This window comes from Phasianus colchicus, chromosome 38 (assembly GCF_987193195.1).
Source record: "Phasianus colchicus chromosome 38, bPhaCol1.hap1.1, whole genome shotgun sequence".
NCBI lineage: Eukaryota > Metazoa > Chordata > Aves > Galliformes > Phasianidae > Phasianus > Phasianus colchicus.
The window spans coordinates 2,139,346-2,163,583 of NC_143473.1; the positions used below are offsets into that span (position 1 = coordinate 2,139,346).

Consider the following 24,238-nt stretch of genomic DNA (forward strand, 5'->3'; position numbering starts at 1 on the left):
ATGTCCCCACGTCCCCAACATCCCCACATCCCCAACATCCCCACGTCCCCGACGTCCCCACGTCCCCAATGTCCCCATGGTCCTCATGACCCCAGTGACCCCATCATCCATCCCCACGTCCCCAACATCCCCACATCCCCAACGTCCCCACGTCCCCAACATCCCCACGTCCCCATGCCCCCAGCATCCTCATGACCCCAATGACCCCACCATCCATCCCCATGTCCCCAACATCCCCACGTCCCCAACATCCCCACGTCCCCAACATCCCCACGTCCCCAACATCCCCCTGCCCCTCGTGACCCCCCATCCATCCCCGTGCCCCCAGTGCCCCCCGTGCCCCCAGCGCGCGCTCACGGATGACGTCGTCCCCAAACTGGTGCTGGGCGATGTGCTCGAAGAGCGATGTGAGGACGGGCAGCAGAGCCACGGTGGTGTAGTTGATGTTCTGGGCCACCCCCTTCACCTGCGTGCGGCTCTGCGTCACCTTGCCCAGCTTCAGGTTCTCCACCATCTTCTCGATGTCCTCCGAAGCGCTCTCGAAGAAGGAGCGCAGCCCGGCCTTCACGATCTCGGGGCCGGACTTCATCACTGTCCTGTGGGATGATGGGGGTTGGCACGGCCACCAACATGGGCTGGCATCGGGGTGAGCATGGCCACCAACATGGGGTGGCACTGGGGTGACCATGGCCACCAACATGGGGTGGCATCGGGGTGAGCATGGCCACCAACATGGGGTGGCATTGGGGTGGAATTGGGGTGACCATGGCCACCACCTTGGGGTCGTATTGGGGTGGCACTGGGGTGACCATGGCTACCAACATGGGGTGACATTGGGGTGGCATCGGGGTGACCATGGCCACCATCTTGGGGTCGTATTGGGGTGGCATTGGGGTGACCATGGCCACCACCATGGGGTGGCAGTGGGGTGGCATCGGGGTGAGCATGGCCACCAACATGGGGTGGCATCGGGGTGAGCATGGCCACCAACATGGGGTGGCACTAGGGTGACCATGGCCACCAACATGGGGTGGCATCGGGGTGAGCATGGCCACCAACATGGGGTGGCACTAGGGTGACCATGGCCACTAATATGGGGTGGCATCGGGGTGACCATGGCCACCATCTTGGGGTCGTATTGGGGTGGCATTGGGGTGACCATGGCCACCACCATGGGGTGGCAGTGGGGTGGCATCGGGGTGAGCATGGCCACCAACATGGGGTGGTATCAGGGCAGCATCGGGGTGAGCACGGACATCACCATGGGGTGGCACTGGGGTGACCATGGCCACCAACATGGGGTGGCATTGGGGTGACTAAGGTCACCAACTTAGAGTGGCACTGGCGTGGCATTGGGGTGACCATGGCCATCAACATGGGGTGGCATTGGGGTGGCACTGGGGTGATGATGGCCACTACCACAGGGTGGCATCGGGGTGACCATGGCTACCACCATGGGGTGGCATCAGGGTGGCCAAGGCCACCAACTTGGGGTGGCATTGAGGTGGCATCGGGGTGACCGCAGCCACCATCCCAGAACGATGGCATTGGGGTGACCACGGCCACCTCCTTGGGGTGCCAATGAGGTGGCACTGTGCTGACCTTGGCCAATGACATTGGGGTGACATCGGGGTGACCAATATTGGAGTGACCATGGCCACCACCATGGGGTGACACAGGGGTGACCATGGCCACCACCTTGGGGTCGTATTGGGGTGGCATTGGGGTGACCATGGCCACCATCTTGGGGTGGCATCACGGTGACCATGACCACCACCTTGGGGTGGCACTGGGGTGACACTGGGGTGACTATGGCCACCACCATGGGGTGACATTGGGGTGGCATCGGGGTGACCATGGCCACCATCTTGGGGTGGCATTGGGGTGACACTGGGGTGACCATGGCCACCACCTTGGGGTCGTATTGGGGTGGCATTGGGGTGACCATGGCCACCATCTTGGGGTGCCAATGAGGTGGCACTGGGCTGACCTTGGCCAATGACATTGGGGTGACATCGGGGTGACCAATATAGGAGTGACCATGGCCATCACCATGGGGTGACATTGGGGTGGCATTGGGGTGACCATGGCCACCATCTTGGGGTGGCATTGGGGTGGCATCGGGGTGACCATGGCCACCATCTTGGGGTGGCATCGGGGTGAGCATGGCCACCACCATGGGGTGACACTGGGGTGACCATGGCCACCACCTTGGGGTCATATTGGGGTGGCATTGGGGTGACCATGGCCACCATCTTGGGGTTCCAATGAGGTGGCACTGGGGTGACCTTGGCCAATGACACTGGGGTGACACTGGGGTGACATTGGGGTGACATTGGGGTGACAAAGACCACCGCCGTCCCCAGGTCCCCGTCCCACCTGGCGTCCAGCGACCGTGCCAGGATGTGGAGGCAGTTGACCACGGCCGGCGCGTCGGTGCCTGGGGGAGGGGACAGGAATGGGGTGAGGTGACACCAATGGGGTGAGGTGACATCAGTGGGGACCCCCGCTGTCCCCCCCACGTCCCCACTGCCCCCTTACCAAAGAGGGTGACGCGGTGGCGGACGAGCGCGGCCAGCTTGCAGAACAGGCTGAAATAAAGGAAGGGGGTGAACGGGGAGCCCCCCGAAAATGGGGGAGAGACCCCAAAATCTTCTCCCCCCCCATCCAGGGGACGGTGGGGAGCAGTGGGGTGGAAGGGCGCCCCACACATGGGGGTCCCACGCTTCCCCACCTGGTGATCATCTCCTTCTCCTTGTTGGATGCGTGGCCGCCGCTGCCCAGCACTTTGGCGGGGGTGGAGAGGAAGTAGAGGCAGTGGTTGTGGAAGTACTGGTTGATGAGGGGCAGGAGGATCTGGGGGAGGGGGGGGGGGACAGTTTGGGGTCGGGGGGGGGGCGTGTAGGGGGTGGGGACCCCCAGGATCCACCACAGCCCCCAATGTCCCGCATTGACCCCAATGGAAGCCGCCGTCCCCACTGACCCCAACGTCCCCATATAACCCACAAAGTCCCCCCCCCCGTGGATCTCACGGATCCCAACAGACCCCATAAAGCCCTACAGGCCCCAATATCCCTAATGCCCCATAGACCCCACTGAGCCCCATTAACCCCAATTATCCCAATGTCCCCAAAACCCCCCTGTCCTCCCCATTGTCCCCCATCGGCTCCAACGGATCCCAGACCCAAACTGACCCCACAGAGCCCCACAGAGGACCCCAAATACCCCCCAAAAGCACCCCCCAACCCCTCTGTAGGGCTCAGTAGGGACCCCGGGCGCCCCAATGCGTTGCCCCCCCACCCCATTTTGGGGTCCCCCTGACCTTGGCGAAGAATTTGATCTCCTGTTCGTGAGGCGACTTTTCCACGCGGCCGCTGCTCACCACAGCCTCTGGGGGGACATTGGGGTCAGCGGGGCTACGTGGGGGGGGGGATATTGGGGGCCACGAGGGGGGGGGGGGGGACATTGGGGTCAGCATCCCCATACCCAGGTGGGCGATGAACTCCTGGGAGATGTCCATCCAGCGCAGCAGCTGCTGGAGGAAGCCGTAGGCGAAGCGCTTCTCGATGGAGGACGTGTCCAACTCCATGTCCTTCAGCCCCCTGCGTAGGGTAGGGAGAGCTCAGACCCACCCCCTCCACCCCCCCCCCCCCCCCAAAAAAAAAACACAACCCCAAAGCCTCAAAGCCCCCCCAGACCCCCGACCCACCGTGTGACGGCGTATCCGTTCAGCTGTAGGAACTTGAGCAGCTCCTGCGCCTTCTCGCGGTCGCGCGCCTTCTCCTTGGCCGTCAGCGTGTCGTAGGGCACCAGCAGGGGGTGCGAGCCCCCCCCTGCGAGGGGGGAGGGGAGGGGGGGTCAGCACCCAAAGGGGGGAACCCATGGGGCAGCATTTATAGGGGCAGATCCGTGGGGGAACCGTTGGGGGAATCACTGGGGGAATCATTGCTGAACTATGGGGGAACACTGGGGAATCATTGGGGAATCATTGGGGAACCAGTGGGGAACCAGTGGGGAACCAGTGGGGAACCAGTGGGGAACTATTGGGGAATCATTGTTGAACTATGGGGGAACTATTGGGGAATCACTGGGGAACCAGTGGGGAACTATTGGGGAATCATTGTTGAACTATGGGGGAACACTGGGGAATCATTGGGGAATCATTGGGGAGCCAGTGGGGAACCAGTGGGGAACCAGTGGGGAATCATTGCTGAACTATGGGGGAACACTGGGGAATCATTGGGGAACCAGTGAGGAACCAGTGGGGAACTATTGGGGAACTATTGGGGAATCATTGTTGAACTATGGGGGAACTATTGGGGAATCACTGGGGAACCAGTGGGGAACCAGTGGGGAACTATTGGGGAATCATTGTTGAACTATGGGGGAACTATTGGGGAATCATTGGGGAACCAGTGGGGAACTATTGGGGAATCATTGTTGAACTATGGGGGAACACTGGGGAATCATTGGGGAATCATTGGGGAACCAGTGGGGAACCAGTGGGGAACTATTGGGGAATCATTGTTGAACTATGGGGGAACACTGGGGAATCATTGGGGAATCATTGGGGAATCATTGGGGAACCAGTGGGGAACCAGTGGGGAACTATTGGGGAATCATTGTTGAACTATGGGGGAACTATTGGGGAATCACTGGGGAACCAGTGGGGAACTATTGGGGAACTATTGGGGAACCAGTGGGGAACTATTGGGGAATCATTGGGGAGCCATTAGAGGAATATTGGGAAACCATTGGGGAACCACTGGGGAACTATTGAGGAACCATTGGGGAACCACTGGGGAACTATGGGGGAACTATTGGGGAACCAGTGGGGAACCAGTGGGGAACCATTAGAGGAACTATTGGGGAATCATTGGGGATTCATTGGGGAACCACTGGGGAGTCACGAAGGAACTATTGGGGAATCATTGGGGAACCATTAGAGGAACTATTGGGGAACCATTAGAGGAACTACTGGGGAACTACTGGGGAACCACTGGGGAACCACTGGGGAACTATGGGGGAACTATGGGGGAACCAGTGGGGAACCATTAGAGGAACTATTGGGGAATCATTGGGGAGCCATTAGAGGAATATTGGGGAACCATTGGGGAACTACTGGGGAATCATTTGGGAATCACTGGGGAGTCATGAAGGAACTATTGGGGAATCATTGGGGAACCATTAGAGGAACTATTGAGGAAACATTGGGGAACTACTGGGGAATCACTGGGGATTCATTGGGGAACCATTGGGGGAACTAGTGGGGAACTAGTGGGGAATCAGTGGGTAACCATTGGGGAACTATTGGGGAACCATTAAGAAATCACTGAGGAACCACTGGGGAACCACTGGGGAATCACTGGAGAACCACTGGGGAACTATTAGGGAACCACTGGTGAACCATTAGAGGAACTATTGGGGAACCATTAAGAAATCACTGAGGAACCATTGGGAAATCATTGGGGCACTATTGGGGAATTGTTGGGGAACCGTTGGGGAACTGTTGGGGGAACTACTGGGGAATCATTGGGGAGCCATTAGAGGAATATTGGGGAACCACTGGGGAACTATTGGGGAACTATTGGGGAACTATTGGGGAACCATTAGAGGAACTATTGAGGAACCATTAGAGGAACTACTGGGGAATCATTGGGGAATCATTGAGGAACTATTGGAGAATCATTGCTGAACTATGGGGGAACTATTGGGGAATCACTGGGGAACCATGGGGGGAACCATTGGGGGAACCATTGGGGGAACCATTGGGGATGGCGTCCCCTATAGGAGCGTCCCAAATATGGCACCCAAAGGGGCAGACCACACTGGGAGCACACGGAGGAGGAGCACTTATGGGGTCAGCGCTTACAGGGGGGCAGATCCACGGGGAAAGCACTTATGGGGGCAGCAGACCCACGGGGAAAGCACTTATGGGGGCAGCAGACCCATGGGGAAAGCACTTATAGGGGCAGACCCACGGGGAGACCATTGGGGAACCACTGAGGGACCATTGGTGGACCATTGGGGACACGGAGCATCCTCCATTGGAAGGTCCCCAATATGGCACCCACGGGGGGCACCGACCGCAGGGGGACCCCATACTGAAGAGGAGAGGTTTTCTTGGGGTCGGAGGGAACGCCCGCTTGGGGGGCACCGCGGGTGGGGGTCGTGGGGCTGGGCTGCTGCTCACCCTTGGCCTCCAGCTCCTGCTTCTTCTTGCGGCCCCACGTGTTGTGGTAGTTCTCGGCCAGCTGCTCCGCCATGGCCTGGGGACGGGGATGGGGTCGGTTGTGGGGTCGTGGGGTCGTGGGGTTGTAGGGTGGGCCGTGGGGACTCACCTGCAGCTCTCGGGACAGCGTCACCCCTGAGAGGTCCACGGGTTGGGGGTTGTAGCCATGGCTGGGGTCGTAGGTGGCCTTGGGGAGGGGATGTGGGGCCGGGGGTGACTCCGCCGCCCTACAAACGGCCAGGAGGACCCTTCCCCACCCCACGGCCCCACGGCCCCACCTGAGCTGACTGGGAGATCTTTCGGGTTTTCTTCTTCTCTGCCTTCTCCTCGTCGCCCTCCCGTGCCTTTTCCACCATCCACTCCCACGCCAGCATCGCCTTCAGCGACTCCTTAATGGGCCAGCGGTAAATCTCCTTGTCCTGCGGGGCGGTTGTGGGGTCAGGGGGGCTGCGTGGGGACGGGGGGCCCGGCGGGGGCAGGAGGGGCGGGGGGGGTGGGATTGGAGGCGGTGGAGGGTTGGGTGGGGGTGGGATGGGTGGGATGGGGGCGGGTGGGAATCAGTGGGGGCAGAAGGGAAGCAACGGGGGCAGATGGGAATTAATGGGGTTGGACGGGAATTAATGGGGTCAGAAGGGAAGCAATGGGGTCGGAAGGGAAGCAATGGGGTCGGAAGGGAAGCAATGGGGTCAGAAGGGAATCAGCGGGGTTGGATGGGAATCAGCGGGGTCAGAAGGGAATCAGTGGGGTCAAATGGGAATCAGTGGGGTCAGGAGGGAATCAGTGGGGTCAGGAGGGAATCAGTGGGGTCGGATGTGAATCAGCGGGGTCGGATGGGAATCAGCGGGGTCAGAAGGGAATCAGTGGGGTCGGATGGGAATCAGTGGGGTCAGGAGGGAATCAGCGGGGTCGGATGGGAATGAATGGGGTCGGATGGGAAGCAATGGGGTCAGAAGGGAATCAGCGGGGTTGGATGGGAATCAGCGGGGTCGGATGGGAATTAATGGGGTCAGAAGGGAATCAGTGGGGTCAAATGGGAATCAATGGGGTCAGAAGGGAATCAGTGGGGTCAGAAGGGAATCAGTGGGGTCGGATGGGAATCAGTGGGGTCAGAAGGGAATCAGTGGGGTCGGATGGGAATCAGTGGGGTCAGGAGGGAATCAGTGGGGTCAGAAGGGAATCAGTGGGGTCGGATGGGAATCAATGGGGTCAGAAGGGAATCAGTGGGGTCGGATGGGAATCAGTGGGGTCAGGAGGGAATCAGTGGGGTCAGAAGGGAATCAGTGGGGTCAAATGGGAATCAGTGGGGTCAGGAGGGAATCAGTGGGGTCAGGAGGGAATCAGTGGGGTCGGATGGGAATCAGCGGGGTCGGATGGGAATCAGCGGGGTCAGGAGGGAATCAGCGGGGTCGGATGGGAATCAATGGGGTCGGAAGGGAAGCAATGGGGTCAGAAGGGAATCAGCGGGGTTGGATGGGAATCAGCGGGGTCGGATGGGAATTAATGGGGTCAGAAGGGAATCAGTGGGGTCAAATGGGAATCAGTGGGGTCAGGAGGGAATCAGTGGGGTCAGGAGAGAATCAGTGGGGTCGGATGGGAATCAGTGGGGTCAGAAGGGAATCAGTGGGGTCGGATGGGAATCAGTGGGGTCAGGAGGGAATCAATGGGGTCAGGAGGGAATCAGTGGGGTCGGATGGGAATCAGTGGGGTCAGAAGGGAATCATTGGGGTCGGATGGGAATCAGTGGGGTCGGACGGAGGCCTGCACCCCGGACACCAGCACCCCGGTACCTTCTCTGAGAAGGTCTTGTAGGGCCGCAGCATGGGGTGGGTTTTGGCCTCCTCGTCCACCGTCTCCCCATAGGTCCAGTTGTTCTGGATCTGCCGAGGGACCGCGAGACGAAGTTGGGGGTCCGGGGGGGTTATGGGGTGGTGGGGGGCCGTGGGGGGGGGTGTCGGGGTCCCACCTTATCGAACGCCCACTTCTCGTGAGTGAACTCCGCGTATTTGTTGATGAAGCCGTCCAACTTTTCGGGGATGATGACGCTGTGTGGGGGCACGGGGGGGTCAGCGATGGGGGACCCCAACCCATGGGGGAGCGGAGACCCCACAGCCATCCCGTGGGACATGGAGACCCCATATCCATCCCGTGGGACACAGAGACCCCACAGCCATCCCATGGGACACAGAGACCCCATATCCATCCCATAGGACACGGAGACCCCATATCCATCCCATAGGACACGGAGACCCCATATCCATCCCGTGGGACATGGAGACCCCATATCCATCCCGTGGGACACGGAGACCCCATATCCATCCCATAGGAAATGGAGACCCCATATCCATCCCGTGGGACATGGAGACCCCATATCCATCCCATAGGAAATGGAGACCCCATATCCATCCCATAGGAAACAAAGACCCCATATCCATCCCATAGGACACAAAGACCCCATATCCATCCCATAGGACACAACGACCCCATATCCATCCCACAGAACACAAAGACCCCATACCACCCCACTACCATGGAGACCCCATATCCATCCCATAGGACACAGAGACCCCATATCCATCCCATGGGACAAGGGGACCCCATATCCATCCCATAGGACACAAAGACCCCATATCCATCCCACAGAACACAAAGACCCCATATCCACCCCATAGGACACAAAGACCCCATATCCACCCCACTACCATGGAGACCCCATATCCATCCCATAGGAAATGGAGACCCCATAGCCATCCCATAGGACACAGAGACCCCATATCCATCCCATAGGACACAGAGACCCCATACCACCCCACTACCATGGAGACCCCATATCCATCCCATAGGAAACGGAGACCCCATATCCATCCCATAGGAAACGGAGACCCCATATCCATCCCATAGGACACAAAGACCCCATACCACCCCACTGCCATGGAGATCCCATATCCATCCCATAGGAAACAAAGACCCCATATCCACCCCATAGGACACAAAGACCCCATAGCCATCCCATGGGACAAGGGGACCCCATATCCATCCCATAGGACACAAAGACCCCATAGCCATCCCACAGAACACAAAGACCCCATATCCATCCCATAGGACACAAAGACCCCATACCACCCCACTACCATGGAGACCCCGCACCCATCCCACACCCAACAACAACAGCACCCCACATCTCTCTCATAGGAAACCTTTGGACCCCTATAAGACAAGAAAACCCCACACCCATCTCAAAGACCCCACATCCATCTCAAAGACCCCACATCCATCTCAAAGACCCCACACCCGTCTCAAAGACCCCACACCCGTCTCAAAGAGCAGGGGAAGAGCCGGGCGGAACCGGGGGCAGGTATTATGGGATGGGGGATGGGGACAGGGGGGGGATGGGGGCCGCCCCTACTTGAGGGTCTCGACGGGTTTGGGGTCGAAGTTGCCCTCGGCGTCCACCGACGCCTTCTTCTCCGTCTTGGAGGAGTAGCTGGCGTCCACGTAGTCGGGGGGCAAAGCGCCCGCGATGGCGCAGAGGCACGGCATGGCCAGCTTGTACAGCTCGGGGTCGAACTTCTGTGGGGTGACGGGGGGCTGGGAACCCCATACAGACCCCACGCGGACCCCACGCGGACCCCACGGCGCCCCGCGTGCCGCCATCCCAGCGGGGTGGGTCCTCACCCACGGCTGGGTGCCCACGTCCCCATTCCTGCGCCGCTCGGATGCCCCCATCCCCACAGCCTCACCCCAACGTCCCCCACAACCCCACTCCTCACCCCAATGTCCCCATTGCAACCCCACATCTTCACCCCAATGTTCCCATCGCAACCCCACTCCTCACCCCATTGTCCCCATTGCAACCCCACTCCTCACCCCATTGTCCCCATCGCAACCCCACAACCCCACTCCTCACCCCATTGTCCCCATCGCAACCCCACATCCTCACCCCAACGTCCCCCACAACCCCACTCCTCACCCCATTGTCCCCACTGCAACCCGACAACCCCACTCCTCACCCCATTGTCCCCATCGCAACCCCACAACCCCACTCCTCACCCCATTGTCCCCATCGCAAACCCACAACCCCACTCCTCACCCCATTGTCCCCATTGCAAACCCACAACCCCACTCCTCACCCCATTGTCCCCATCGCAACCCCACAACCCCACTCCTCACCCCATTGTCCCCATCGCAACCCTACAACCCCACTCCTCACCCCATTGTCCCCATCGCAACCCCACTCCTCACCCCATTGTCCCCATCGCAACCCTACAACCCCACTCCTCACCCCATTGTCCCCATCGCAACCCCACAACCCCACTCCTCACCCCATTGTCCCCATCACAACCCCACAACCCCACAACCCCACATCCTCACCCCATTGTCCCCATCGCAATCCCACAACCCCACTCCTCACCCCAATTCCCCATTGCAACCCCACATCCTCATCCCAATGTCTCCAAATCCCACCCCCACACCCTCATCCCAATGTCCCCATCGCAACCCCACATCCTCACCCCATTGTTCCCATCACAACCCCACTCCTCACCCCAATGCCCCCATCACAACCCCACATCCCACCCCCATACCCTCACCCCAGTGTCCCCACCACAACCCCATATCCTCACCCCAATGTTCCCATCACAACCCCACATCCCACCCCCATATCCTCACCCCAATGGCCCCATTGCAAACCCACATCCCACCCCCATACCCTCACCCCAATGCCCCCATCACAACCCCAAATCCTCACCCCAATGCCCCCATCACAACCCCACATCCCACCCCCATATCCTCACCCCAATATCCCCAACACAACCCCATATCCTCACCCCAATGTTCCCATCACAACCCCACATCCCAATGTCCCCCATATCCTCACCCCAATGCCCCCATCACAACCCCACATCCTCACCCCAATGCCCCCATCACAACCCCACATCCCAATGTCCCCCATATCCTCACCCCAATGCCCCCATCACAACCCCACATCCTCACCCCAATGCCCCCATCACAACCCCACATCCCATCCCCATACCCTCACCCCAATATCCCCATCACAACCCCACATCCTCACCCCATTTTCCCCATTACAACCCCACATCCCACCCCCATATCCTCACCCCATTTTCCCCATTACAACCCCACATCCCACCCCCATATCCTCACCCCATTTTCCCCATTACAACCCCACATCCCACCCCCATATCCTCACCCCAATGCCCCCATCACAACCCCACATCCCACTTCCATACCCTCACCCCAATATCCCCATCGCAACCCCAAATCCTCACCCCATTTTCCCCATCACAACCCCACATCCCACCTCCATGTCCTCACCCCAATGTTCCCATCACAACCCCACATCCCAATGTCCCCCATACCCTCATCCCAATGCCCCCATCACAACCCCACATCCCACCCCCATACCCTCACCCCAATGCCCCCATCACAACCCCAAATCCTCACCCCAATGTCCCCACCACAACCCCATATCCTCACCCCAATGTTCCCATCACAACCTCACCTCCCACCCCCACATCCTCACCCCAATGCCCCCATCACAACCCCAAATCCTCACCCCAATGTTCCCATCACAACACCACATCCCACCCCCACATCCTCACCCCAATGCCCCCACATCCCACCCCCATGTCCTCACCCCAATGTCCCCATCGCAACCCCACATCCCACCCCCACATCATCATCCCAATAACCCCACATCCCACCCCCAAATCCTCACCCCAATGCCCCCATCACAACCCCACATCCCACCCCCATATCCTCACCCCAATATCTCCATCACAACCCCATGTCCCCCCCCCACGTCCCCTCCCGACCCCAAACCTTGTGTGCCAGGGACTCGAAGATGCCCCAGAAGAGCTTTCGGGTGAGGTGCAGCTCCTCCTCGGAGCTGACCCCGTAGTTGGGCCACCCGCTGGGCAGGCAGTAATACTTCCAGCACCGCTCGTAGTGGTTGGTCAGCAGCTGAGGGACACCAAGGCGTCACGCGGGGACAACGTGGGGTGGCAGGGGGACACCGTGGGGGTGACACGGGGACACCATTGGGGTGAGATGGGGACACCATTGGGGTGACATGGGGACATTGTTGGGGTGACATGGGGACACCATTGGGGTGACACGGGGATACCATTGGGGTGAGATGGGGACACGGTTGGGGTGACACGGGGACATCATTGGGGTGAGATGGGGACACCGTTGGGGTGACATGGGGACACCATTGGGGTGAGATGGGGACATCATTGGGGTGAGATGGGGACACCATTGGGGTGACACGGGGACACCATTGGGGTGAGATGGGGACATCATTGGGGTGGCAGGGGGACACCATTGGGGTGACACGGGGATACCATTGGGGTGAGATGGGGACATCATTGGGGTGACATGGGGACATCATTGGGGTGAGATGGGGACATCATTGGGGTGACATGGGGACACCATTGGGGTGAGATGGGGACATCACTGGGGTGAGATGGGGACATCATTGGGGTGAGATGGGAACACGGTTGGGGTGACACGGGGACACCATTGGGGTGAGATGGGGACACCATTGGGGTGACATGGGGACACCGTTGGGGTGGCAGGGGGACACTATGGGGTGATATAGGGACATTATTGGGGTGAGATGGGGACACCATTGGGGTGACTTGGGGACACCGTTGGGGTGGCAGGGGGGCACCACTGGGGTTAGATGGCGACATCATTGGGGTGAGATGGGGACATCATTGGGGTGAGATGGGGACACGGTTGGGGTGACATGAGGACAGCATTGGGGTAAAATGGGGACACCATTGGGGTGACATGGGGACACTATGGGGTGATATGGGGACATCATTGGGGTGAGATGGGGACACGGTTGGGGTGACATGAGGACAGCATTGGGGTAAAATGGGGACACCATTGGGGTGAGATGGGGACACTATGGGGTGAGATGGACATCATTGGGGTGAGATGGGGACACAGTTGGGGTGACATGGGGAGCCATGGGCTGACATGGGGACGCCATGGGGTGACACCAAGGGGTGACACGGGGAGCCATGGGGTGACATGGGGACGCCATGGGGTGACACCAAGGGGTGACACGGGGAGCCATGGGGTGACATGGGGACGCCATGGGGTGACGCCATGGGGTGACACCATGGGGTGACACGGGGATGCCATGGCGTGACACGGGAACATCCCTGGGGTGACACGGGGATGCCACGAGGTGACATAGGGAGCCATGGGGTGACACCATGGGGTGACACAGGGAGCCATGGGGTGACATGGGGATGCCATGGGGTGACGCCACGGGGTGACACGGGGAGCCATGGGGTGACGCCATGGGGTGACGCCATGGGGTGACACGGGGAGCCATGGGGTGACACCATGGGGTGACGCCACGGGGTGACACGGGGAGCCATGGGGTGACGCCATGGGGTGACACGGGGACACCACGGGGTGACAATTGGGGTCCCCCCCCCCAGGTCCCACCTTGAGCGGCATTTTGGCGAACTCGTTCAGGATGGGGACGTCGAAGACCAGGCGGCGCAGGAGGTGCTGCAGCATGGAGGGCCGGATGTACCTGCGGGGCCACCAGGGGGCATCAGGGGGCCACCAACGGGCCACCAACGGGGCCACCAATGGGCCACCAATGGGGCATCAATGGGCCACCAATGGGGCATCAATGGGGAAATCAATGGGGCATCAATAGGCCACCAATGGGCCACCAATGGGGCCATCAATGGGGTCACCAATGGGGAAACCAATGGGGCATCAGCAGGGCCATCAATGGGGCCACCAATGGGCCACCAATGGGGCATCAATGGGGCCACCAATGGGGCATCAATGGGCCACCAATGGGCCATCAATGGGACCACCAATGGGGTTGTCAATGGGGTCAACAATGGGACATCAATAGGGCCACCAATGGAGCCACCAACGGGGCCACCAACGGGGCCACCAATATGGCCACCAATGGGATATCAATAGGGCCACCAACAGAGCCACCAATGGGACATCAATAGGGCCACCAATGGAGCCACCAACGGGACCACCAATAGGCCACCAACAGGACCACCAATGGGGCCACCAACGGGGCCACCAATATGGCCACCAATGGGATATCAATAGGGCCACCAACAGAGCCACCAATGGGACCACCAATGGAGCCAACAATGGGACATCAATAGGGCCACCAATGGAGCCACCAACGGGACCACCAATCCGTCCACCAACGGGACCACCAATAGGCCACCAATGGGACCACCAATGGGGTTATCAATAGGGCCACCAACGGGGCCACCAATGGGCCATCAATGGGACCACCAATGGGGTCGTCAATGGGGTCGACAATGGGACATCAATAGGGCCACCAATGGAGCCACCAACGGGACCACCAATCCGTCCACCAACGGGACCACCAATGTGGCTACCGCGGTTGCGGCCTCGCTTGCCCGCAGCCGTGCGACGCACCGGCACAGCGCCATCAGGCACTCCTCGATGGCGTCGCGCTGCGCCTTGGTGAGCGCGCGGCCGCGCGACAGGCGGTAGATGGTGTGCAGCATGGAGTCCACCATGATGGCGCGGTGCTCCGTGCCGGCGAACAGCGGCGCGCATTTGGTGATGAGCGGCAGCACCGCCACGCACAGGTAGCGGTTCAGCGCCAGCGCCATCTCCGTCGTGCTGAAGGCCGCCTGGGGGGGGGAAACGGGGGGGTGAGGGAACCCCAAGGGCGCCCTATAGGGTGAAGAGACCCCAAAGACGCCCTATAGGGTGAGGGGACCCCAAAAGTGCCCTACAGGACGTGGGGACCCCAAAACCGCCCTGTGGGGTGAGGGGACCCCAAAAACACCCTATAGGATGAGGGGACCCCAAAGACACCCTATAGGATGAGGGGACCCCAAAGGCGCCCTATAGGGTGAGGGGACCCCAAAAACATCCTATAGGATGAGGGGACCCCAAAGGCGCCCTATAGGGTGAGGGGAGCCCTATAATCGCTCTATAGGACGTGGGGACCCCAAAAGTGCCCTATGGGTGAGGAGACCCCAAAAGTGCCCTATGGGTGAGGAGACCCCAAAGACGCCCTATAGGATGAGGGGACCCCAAAGACGCCCTATAGGGTGAGGGGACCCCAAAGACGCCCTATAGGGTGTGGGGACCCCAAAGGTGCCCTACAAGACATGGGGACCCCAAAGGTGCCCTATAGGACATGGGGACCCCAAAGGTACCCTACAGGACATGGGGACCCCAAAAACACCCTATAGGATGAGGGGACCACAAAGGCGCCCTATAGGGTGAGGGGACCCCAAAAGTGCCCTATGGGTGAGGAGACCCCAAAGACGCCCCATAGGACGTGGGGACCCCAAAAGTGCCCTACAGGACATGGGGACCCCAAAAACACTCTGGGGTGAGGGGACCCCAAAGACGCCCTACAGGGTGAGGGGACCCCAAAGACACCCTATAGGGTGTGGGGAGCCCTAAAATCGCTCTATAGGACGTGGGGACCCCAAAAGTGCCCTGTGGGGTGAGGAGACCCCAAAGGCGCCCTACAGGACGTGGGGACCCCAAAAGTGCCCTATAGGACGTGGGGACCCCAAAGGTGCCCTACAGGACATGGGGACCCCAAAAACACCCTATAGGACGTGGGGACCCCAAAGGTGCCCTGTGGGGTGAGGGGACCCCAAAAACATCCTATAGGATGAGGGGACCCCAAAGACGCCCTATAGGGTGAGGGGAGCCCTATAATCGCTCTATAGGACGTGGGGACCCCAAAGGCGCCCTATAGGGTGAGGGGACCCCAAAAGTGCCCTACAGGACGTGGGGACCCCAAAACCGCCCTGTGGGGTGAGGGGACCCCAAAAACATCCTATAGGATGAGGGGACCCCAAAGGCGCCCTATAGGGTGAGGGGACCCCAAAGACGCCCTACAGGACGTGGGGACCCCAAAACCGCCCTATAGGGTGAGGGGAGCCCTAAAATCGCTCTATAGGACATGGGGACCCCAAAGGTGCCCCGTGGGACGTGGGGACCCCAAAGGTGCCCTACAGGACATGGGGACCCCAAAAACACCCTATAGGGTGAGGGGACCCCAAAGACGCCCCATGGGACGTGGGGAGCCCTAAAATCGCTCTATAGGACGTGGGGACCCCAAAAGTGCCCTGTGGGGTGAGGGGACCCCAAAAACACCCTATAGGGTGAGGGGAGCCCTAAAATCGCTCTATAGGACGTGGGGACCCCAAAGATGCCCTATAGGGTGTGGGGACCCCAAAAGTGCCCTACAGGACATGGGGACCCCAAAGGTGCCCTACAGGACATGGGGACCCCAAAACCGCCCTGTGGGGTGAGGGGACCCCAAAAACATCCTATAGGATGAGGGGACCCCAAAGACGCCCTATAGGGTGTGGGGACCCCAAAGACGCCCTATAGGGTGAGGGGAGCCCTAAAATTGCTCTATAGGACGTGGGGACCCCAAAGGTGCCCTGTGGAGTGAGGGGACCCCAAAAACGCCCCATGGGACGTGGGGACCCCAAAAGTGCCCTATAGGATATGGGGACCCCAAAACCGCCCCATGGGACATGGGGACCCCAAAAGTGCCCTACAGGACATGGGGACCCCAAAGGCGCCCTACAGGACGTGGGGACCCCAAAACCGCCCTGTGGGGTGAGGGGACCCCAAAAACACCCTATAGGATGAGGGGAGCCCTAAAATCGCTCTATAGGACGTGGGGACCCCAAAGACACCCTATAGGGTGAGGGGAGCCCTAAAATCGCTCTATAGGACATGGGGACCCCAAAGGTGCCCCGTGGGACGTGGGGACCCCAAAGGTGCCCTACAGGACATGGGGACCCCAAAAACACCCTATAGGGTGAGGGGACCCCAAAGACGCCCCATGGGACGTGGGGAGCCCTAAAATCGCTCTATAGGATGTGGGGACCCCAAAGACGCCGCATGGGACGTGGGGACCCCAAAGGTGCCCTACAGGACATGGGGACCCCAAAAACACCCTATAGGATGAGGGGACCCCAAAGACGCCCTATAGGGTGTGGGGACCCCAAAGACGCCCTATAGGGTGAGGGGAGCCCTAAAATCGCTCTATAGGACGTGGGGACCCCAAAGGTGCCCTGTGGGGTGAGGGGACCCCAAAAACGCCCCATGGGACGTGGGGACCCCAAAAGTGCCCTATAGGACATGGGGACCCCAAAGGTGCCCTACAGGACATGGGGACCCCAAAGGCGCCCTACAGGACGTGGGGACCCCAAAACCGCCCTGTGGGGTGAGGGGACCCCAAAAACATCCTATAGGATGAGGGGACCCCAAAGGCGCCCTATAGGGTGAGGGGAGCCCTATAATCGCTCTATAGGACGTGGGGACCCCAAAAGTGCCCTGTGGGGTGAGGAGACCCCAAAAACGCCCCATAGGATGAGGGGACCCCAAAGACGCCCTATAGGGTGAGGGGATCCCAAAGACGTCCTATAGGGTGTGGGGACCCCAAAGGCGCCCTATAGGGTGAGGGGACCCCAAAAGTGCCCTATGGGTGAGGAGACCCCAAAGACGCCCCATAGGACGTGGGGACCCCAAAGGCGCCCTATGGGTGAGGAGACCCCAAAAGTGCACTATAGGGTGTGGGGAGCCCTAAAATTGCTCTATAGGACGTGGGGACCCCAAAGACGCCCCATGGGACGTGGGGACCCCAAAAACACCCTATAGGATGAGGGGACCCCAAAAGTGCCCTATGGGTGAGGAGACCCCAAAAACGCCCCATGGGACGTGGGGACCCCAAAGGCGCCCTACAGGACATGGGGACCCCAAAGGTGCCCTATAGGATGTGGGGACCCCAAAACCACCCCATAGGACGCGGGGACCCCAAAAACACTCTGGGGTGAGGGGACCCCAAACCCTCCCCACAGCCCCCAAACCCACCCTGCATCCCCAAACCCACCCCACAGACCCCACAGCCCCCACAGACCCACATCCCACTCCCACCCCACAGCCCCCAAACCCACCCCACAGACCCCACAGCCCCCACAGCCCCCACATCCCCACACCCACCCCACAGCCCCCACTCGCACCCCACACCCATCCCACAGCCCCCACAGACCCCACATCCCCACTCCTACCCCACAACCCCCACTCGCACCCCACTCCCACCCCACAGCCCCCACAGCCCCCAAACCCACCCCACAGACCCCACAGACCCACATCCCCCACACCCCCACTCCCACCCCCCAGCCCCCACAGACCCCACATCCCCCACATCCCCACTCCCAAACCCACCCCACATCCCCACTCCCACCCCACAACCCCCACTCGCACCCCACTCCCACCCCACAGATCCCACATCCCCACTCCCACCCCACATCCCCACTCGCACCCCACAACCCCCACAGACCCCACATCCCCCACACCCCCACCCCCACCCCCAGCCCCCTCACCGTGTCGAGCGACGCGGCGGCGCGCAGGTCGGGCAGGAAGCCGACCTCCAGCACGTGCAGCAGGAACTGCTGCGTCTCGATGCCGTAGACGCGGTCCAGGAAAAGCACCATGGGCGCCTTGTGGTCCGGCACGAAGCTGGCAGCCATGCGCGGCTGCACCACGCTGCCGTCTGCGGGACAGACAGCGCCCCATAGCGCCCCATAGCGCCCCATAGCGCCCCATAGAGCCCCATAGAACCCCATAGCACCCCACAGCGCCCCATGGCGCCCCATAGCGCCCCATAGAGCCCCACAGCGCCCCATAGCGCCCCATAGCGCCCCATAGCGCCCCATAGAGCCCCATAGAACCCCATAGCGCCCCACAGCGCCCCATGGCGCCCCATAGCGCCCCATAGAGCCCCATAGCGCCCCACAGCGCCCCACAGCGCCCCATGGTGCCCCATAGCAGCCCATAGAGCCCCATAGTGCCCCATAGTGTCCCATAGTGTCCCATGGTGGCCCATAGCGCCCCACAGCGCCCCATGGTGCCCCATAGCAGCCCATAGAGCCCCATAGTGCCCCATAGTGTCCCATAGTGTCCCATGGTGGCCCATAGCGCCCCACAGCGCCCCATGGTGCCCCATAGCAGCCCATAGAGCCCCATAGAGCCCCATGGTGGCCCATAGCAGCCCATAGAGCCCCATGCTGGCCCATAGCACCCCATAGCGCCCCACAGCGCCCCATAGCGCCCCACAGCGCCCCATAGCAGCCCATAGAGCCCCATAGTGCCCCATAGCGCCCCACGGTGCCCCATAGATCCCCATAGTGCCCTATAGCGCCCCACAGAGCCCCATGGCGCCCCATAGAGCCCCATAGCAGCCATAGAGCCCCATAGCGCCCCATGCTGCCCCATAACACCCCATAGCGCCCCATAGCGCCCCATGGTGGCCCATAGAGCCCCATAGAACCCCATGGTGGCCCATACCACCCCATAGCGCCTTATAGCACCCCACAGCGCCCCACAGCGCCCCATAGCGCCCCACAGCGCCCCACAGCGCCCCATGGTGCCCCATAGCAGCCCATAGAGCCCCATAGTGCCCCATGGTGGCCCATAGCGGCCCATAGAGCCCCATAGCACCCCATAGATCCCCATAGAGCCCCATAGTGCCCCATAGCGCCCCATAGCACCCCATCACGCCCCATGGTGCCCCATAGCGCCCCATAGCGCCCCATAGAGCCCCATAGCACCCCATAGAGCCCCATAGAGCCCCATAGCACCCCATGGCGGCCCATAGCGCCCCATAGTGCCCCATGGTGCCCCATAGCGCCCCACAGCGCCCCATAGCGCCCCACGGTGGCCCATAGAGCCCCATAGCGCCCCATAGATGCCCATAGAGCTTCACAGCGCCCCATAGCGCCCCATAGAGCCCCATAGAGCCCCATAGCGCCCCATAGCACCCCATAGAGCCCCACAGCGCCCCATAGCGCCCCATAGATCCCCATAGAGCCCCACAGCGCCCCATGGTGGCCCATAGCAGCCCATAGAGCCCCATAGCCCACCCCATAGCACCCCATAGCACCCCATAGCCCACCCCATAGCACCCTATAGCACCCTATAGCACCCCATAGAGCCCCATAGCCCACCCCACAGCGCCCCATAGTGCCCCACACCTTTCCCAAAGGCCGGGATCTGCAGGGGGAGGCTGATGACGCCCACCCCATAGCCCACCCCATAGCGCCCCACAGCGCCCCACACCTTTCCCGAAGGCCGGGATCTGCAGGGGGAGGCTGATGACTCCCACCCCATAGCGCCCCATAGCCCACCCCATAGCGCCCCATAGCACCCCATAGCCCACCCCATAACGCCCCACACCTTTTCTGAAGGCCGGGATCTGCAGGGGGAGGCTGATGACCCCCACCCCATAGCCCACCCCATAGCACCCTATAGCACCCCATAGCGCCCCATAGCCCACCCCATAGCACCCCACAGCGCCCCACACCTTTCCCGAAGGCCGGGATCTGCAGGGGGAGGCTGATGACTCCCACCCCATAGCGCCCCATAGCCCACCCCATAGCGCCCCATAGCACCCCATAGCCCACCCCATAGCACCCTATAGCACCCTATAGCACCCCATAGCGCCCCATAGCCCACCCCACAGCGCCCCATAGCCCACCCTATAGCCCACCCCACAGCGCCCCATAGCGCCCCACACCTTTCCCGAAGGCCGGGATCTGCAGGGGGAGGCTGATGACTCCCACCCCATAGCGCCCCATAGCCCACCCCACAGCGCCCCACAGCGCCCCATAGCGCCCCACACCTTTCCCGAAGGCCGGGATCTGCAGGGGGAGGCTGATGACTCCCACCGCATAGCGCCCCATAGCCCACCCCATAGCACCCTATAGCACCCTATAGCACCCCATAGCGCCCCATAGCCCACCCCACAGCGCCCCACAGCGCCCCACACCTTTCCCGAAGGCCGGGATCTGCAGGGGGAGGCTGATGACCCCCACCAGGTCATCCAGCGGCACCAGGGAGCGCAGGATGGCGCGGATCCGCAGCGCTTCGCCCTTCCCTGCTTGGATCAGCTGTGGGGCGGGAGGTTATGGGGCCGCCCCACAGAACCCCGCCGGTCCCCCCATAGGACCCCGCAAGGCCTTACGTGCATCTCGGGGGCGCAGCGGCCCAGCAGGTCGATGAGGGCGGCGTAGAAGGACATGATGGCGTTGCCCAGGTGGACGCGGTTCTCCTCGTGGGTCTCCTCCGCCCCAAATCTGTGGGGTGGGGGGTGGGGGTGGGGTAAGGGGGGGGGGGTCGATGGGACGGCGTGGCTGGGGTCAGCAAATGGCCCCCCATCTTGGGGTCGCCCATTGGGGCACCCGACTGAAGACCCCCAGGTGCCCCCCACCGTTGGGACGTGAAGTTGAGGACACCCAAATGCCCCCCACCCACCATGGGGGCACCTACCGAAGACCCCCAGGTGCCCCCCACCATGGGGACACCCAGGTGCCCCCCACCATTTCAACATGAAGTTGAGGACCCCCAGATGCTCCCCACCATTGGGACACCGAGCTGAGGACCCCCAGATGACCCCCACCATGGTGACACCCAACTGAAGACCCCCAGGTGCCCCCCACCATTTCAACATGAAGTTGAGGACCCCCAGGTGCCCCCCACCATGGAGTCACCCACTGAAGACCCCCAGGTGCCCCCCACCACTGAGGCTCCCCATTGAAGACCCCCAGGTGCCCCCCACCACTGGGACACCCAACTGAAGACCCCCAGGTGCCCCCCACCATTGGGGCCCTCCATTGAAGACCCCCAGGTGCCCCCCACCACTGAGACCCCCCTCTGAAGACCCCCTGGAACCCCCCACCATTTCAACATGAAGTTGAGGACCCCCAGCAGACCCCCATCATGGTGACACCCAACTGAAGACCCCCAGGAGCCCCCCACCATTGGGGCCCTCCATTGAAGACCCCCAGATGCCCCCCACCACTGAGACCCCCCACCGAAGACCCCCAGGTGCCCCCCACCACTGAGGCACCCAACTGAAGACCCCCAGGTGCCCCCCACCATGGAGTCACCCACTGAAGACCCCCAGGTGCCCCCCACCACTGAGGCCCCCCACCGAAGACCCCCAGGTGCCCCCCACCATTTCAACATGAAGCTGAGGACCCCCAGGTGCCCCCCACCATGGAGTCACCCACTGAAGACCCCCAGGTGCCCCCCACCACTGAGGCCCCCCATTGAAGACCCCCAGGTGCCCCCCACCACTGGGACACCCAACTGAAGACCCCCAGGTGTCCCCCACCATGGAGTCACCCACTGAAGACCCCCAGGAGCCCCCCACCATGGTGACACCCAACTGAAGACCCTCAGCTGCCCCCCACCACTGAGGCTCCCCATTGAAGACCCCCAGGTGCCCCCACCACTGGGACACCCAACTGAAGACCCCCAGGTGCCCCCCACCATTTCAACATGAAGTTGAGGACCCCCAGGTGCCCCCCACCATTGGGACACCCAACTGAAGACCCCCAGATGCCCCCCACCATTTCAACATGAAGTTGAAGACCCCCAGGAGCCCCCCACCATGGTGACACCCAACTGAAGACCCCCAGGAGCCCCCCACCACTGAGACCCCCCATTGAAGACCCCCAGGTGCCCCCCACCACTGGGACACCCAACTGAAGACCCCCAGGTGCCCCCCACCATGGAGTCACCCACTGAAGACCCCCAGCTGCCCCCCACCATGGTGACACCCAACTGAAGACCCCCAGGAGCCCCCCACCACTGAGGCCCCCCATTGAAGACCCCCAGGTGCCCCCACCACTGGGACACCCAACTGAAGACCCCCAGGTGCCCCCCACCACTGAGGCACCCAACTGAAGACCCCCAGGTGCCCCCCACCATGGAGTCACCCACTGAAGACCCCCAGGAGCCCCCCACCATGGTGACACCCAACTGAAGACCCCCAGGTGCCCCCCACTATTGGGACACCCACTGAAGACCCCCAGCTGCCCCCCACCACTGAGACCCTCCACCGAAGACCCCCAGGTGCCCCCCACCATGGTGACACCCAACTGAAGACCCCCAGGAGCCCCCCACCACTGAGACCCCCCACCGAAGACCCCCAGCTGCCCCCCACCCCCCCCCATTGAGCCGCCCCACATCAGCACCACGGACAGCAGCCCCCCATTGCGACCCGTTCGATTTCCAATGGAACGGAACGGGACCGGGGGGGGGGGGGGGGGGGCGTGGCGGGGGGTTACTAATTACCACTAATTACCCCCCCCTCCCCAAAGCCCCCCCACCACGCACATCTCCCTCCTGCGCTCTTTCTTGACGGTGGGTCCGTCCCGCGCCGGATCCTCGCTGATTTTAATGGCGTCCTCAATGGCGGCCAGCAGCCCGCTGCCCCCCTCCCCCCTCAGCGCCGGCCCGAAACATTCGGGGCGTCGGATCAACAGCCGGACCACGACGTTGGCGTTTTCCTCCACGCTTTCACCTATGGGGTCAACGTTTGGGGTCAGGGGTGGGGGGGGGGGGAGGGTAACGGGGGGGGGTGGGAGGTTGGGGGGTGGGTTGGGGTCGTTTGGGGAGGGCTGGAGGGGAGGAGGGGGGAGGGGAGGGGGTTGGGGTGGTCGATGAAGGACTGTGAAGGTCAGCCCCACATCGGGGGGGGGGCAGGGATTTGGGGGTTCTGGGTTGGGGGGCAAAAGGGGAAGGAGGGGAACGGGGTGGGGGAATGGGGACGGGGGGTGGGGATGGGATGGGGGGAGCACATGGGGGAAGGGGGGTGGAGAGGTGGGTGCAGATTTGGGGTCGGGGGGGCATTGAGATGGAGAGGTGGGTGCAGATTTGGGGTCGGGGGGGCATTGAGATGGAGAGGTGGGGTGCAGATCTGGGGTCCTGTTATGGAGTGGAGAGGTGCAGACTTGGGGTCCAGGGGAGAAATGGGATGGAGAGGAGGGGCACGGATTTGGGTCTGGGGGCATTGAGATGGAAAGATGGGGTGCAGATTTGGGGACACTGGGATGGAGATGAGGGGTGGAGATTTGGGGTCCTGTTATGGAGCGGAGGGGCGCAGATTTGGGTCTGGGG

General features: G+C 61.7%; 1 protein-coding gene across 1 annotated transcript in view; it reads right to left on the reverse strand.

Moving 5' to 3' along the window:
- Positions 1-24,238, reverse strand: part of RYR1 (ryanodine receptor 1) — a 180,050-nt gene that overhangs the window by 51,077 nt on the left and 104,735 nt on the right. Inside the window, exons 44-63 of the mRNA XM_090129818.1 lie at positions 23,456-23,642; positions 21,297-21,408; positions 21,102-21,222; positions 18,658-18,827; positions 14,699-14,919; positions 13,718-13,808; positions 12,071-12,211; positions 9,636-9,799; positions 8,196-8,274; positions 8,020-8,109; positions 6,511-6,651; positions 6,342-6,419; positions 6,194-6,269; positions 3,710-3,833; positions 3,487-3,602; positions 3,323-3,390; positions 2,735-2,856; positions 2,542-2,591; positions 2,380-2,440; positions 358-596 (exon numbers count right to left, since the gene is read on the reverse strand). Of these exons, the coding sequence (XP_089985944.1) occupies positions 358-596; positions 2,380-2,440; positions 2,542-2,591; positions 2,735-2,856; positions 3,323-3,390; positions 3,487-3,602; positions 3,710-3,833; positions 6,194-6,269; positions 6,342-6,419; positions 6,511-6,651; positions 8,020-8,109; positions 8,196-8,274; positions 9,636-9,799; positions 12,071-12,211; positions 13,718-13,808; positions 14,699-14,919; positions 18,658-18,827; positions 21,102-21,222; positions 21,297-21,408; positions 23,456-23,642 (2,451 nt within the window). The remainder of the gene's footprint in view (positions 1-357; positions 597-2,379; positions 2,441-2,541; positions 2,592-2,734; positions 2,857-3,322; positions 3,391-3,486; positions 3,603-3,709; positions 3,834-6,193; positions 6,270-6,341; positions 6,420-6,510; positions 6,652-8,019; positions 8,110-8,195; positions 8,275-9,635; positions 9,800-12,070; positions 12,212-13,717; positions 13,809-14,698; positions 14,920-18,657; positions 18,828-21,101; positions 21,223-21,296; positions 21,409-23,455; positions 23,643-24,238) is intronic.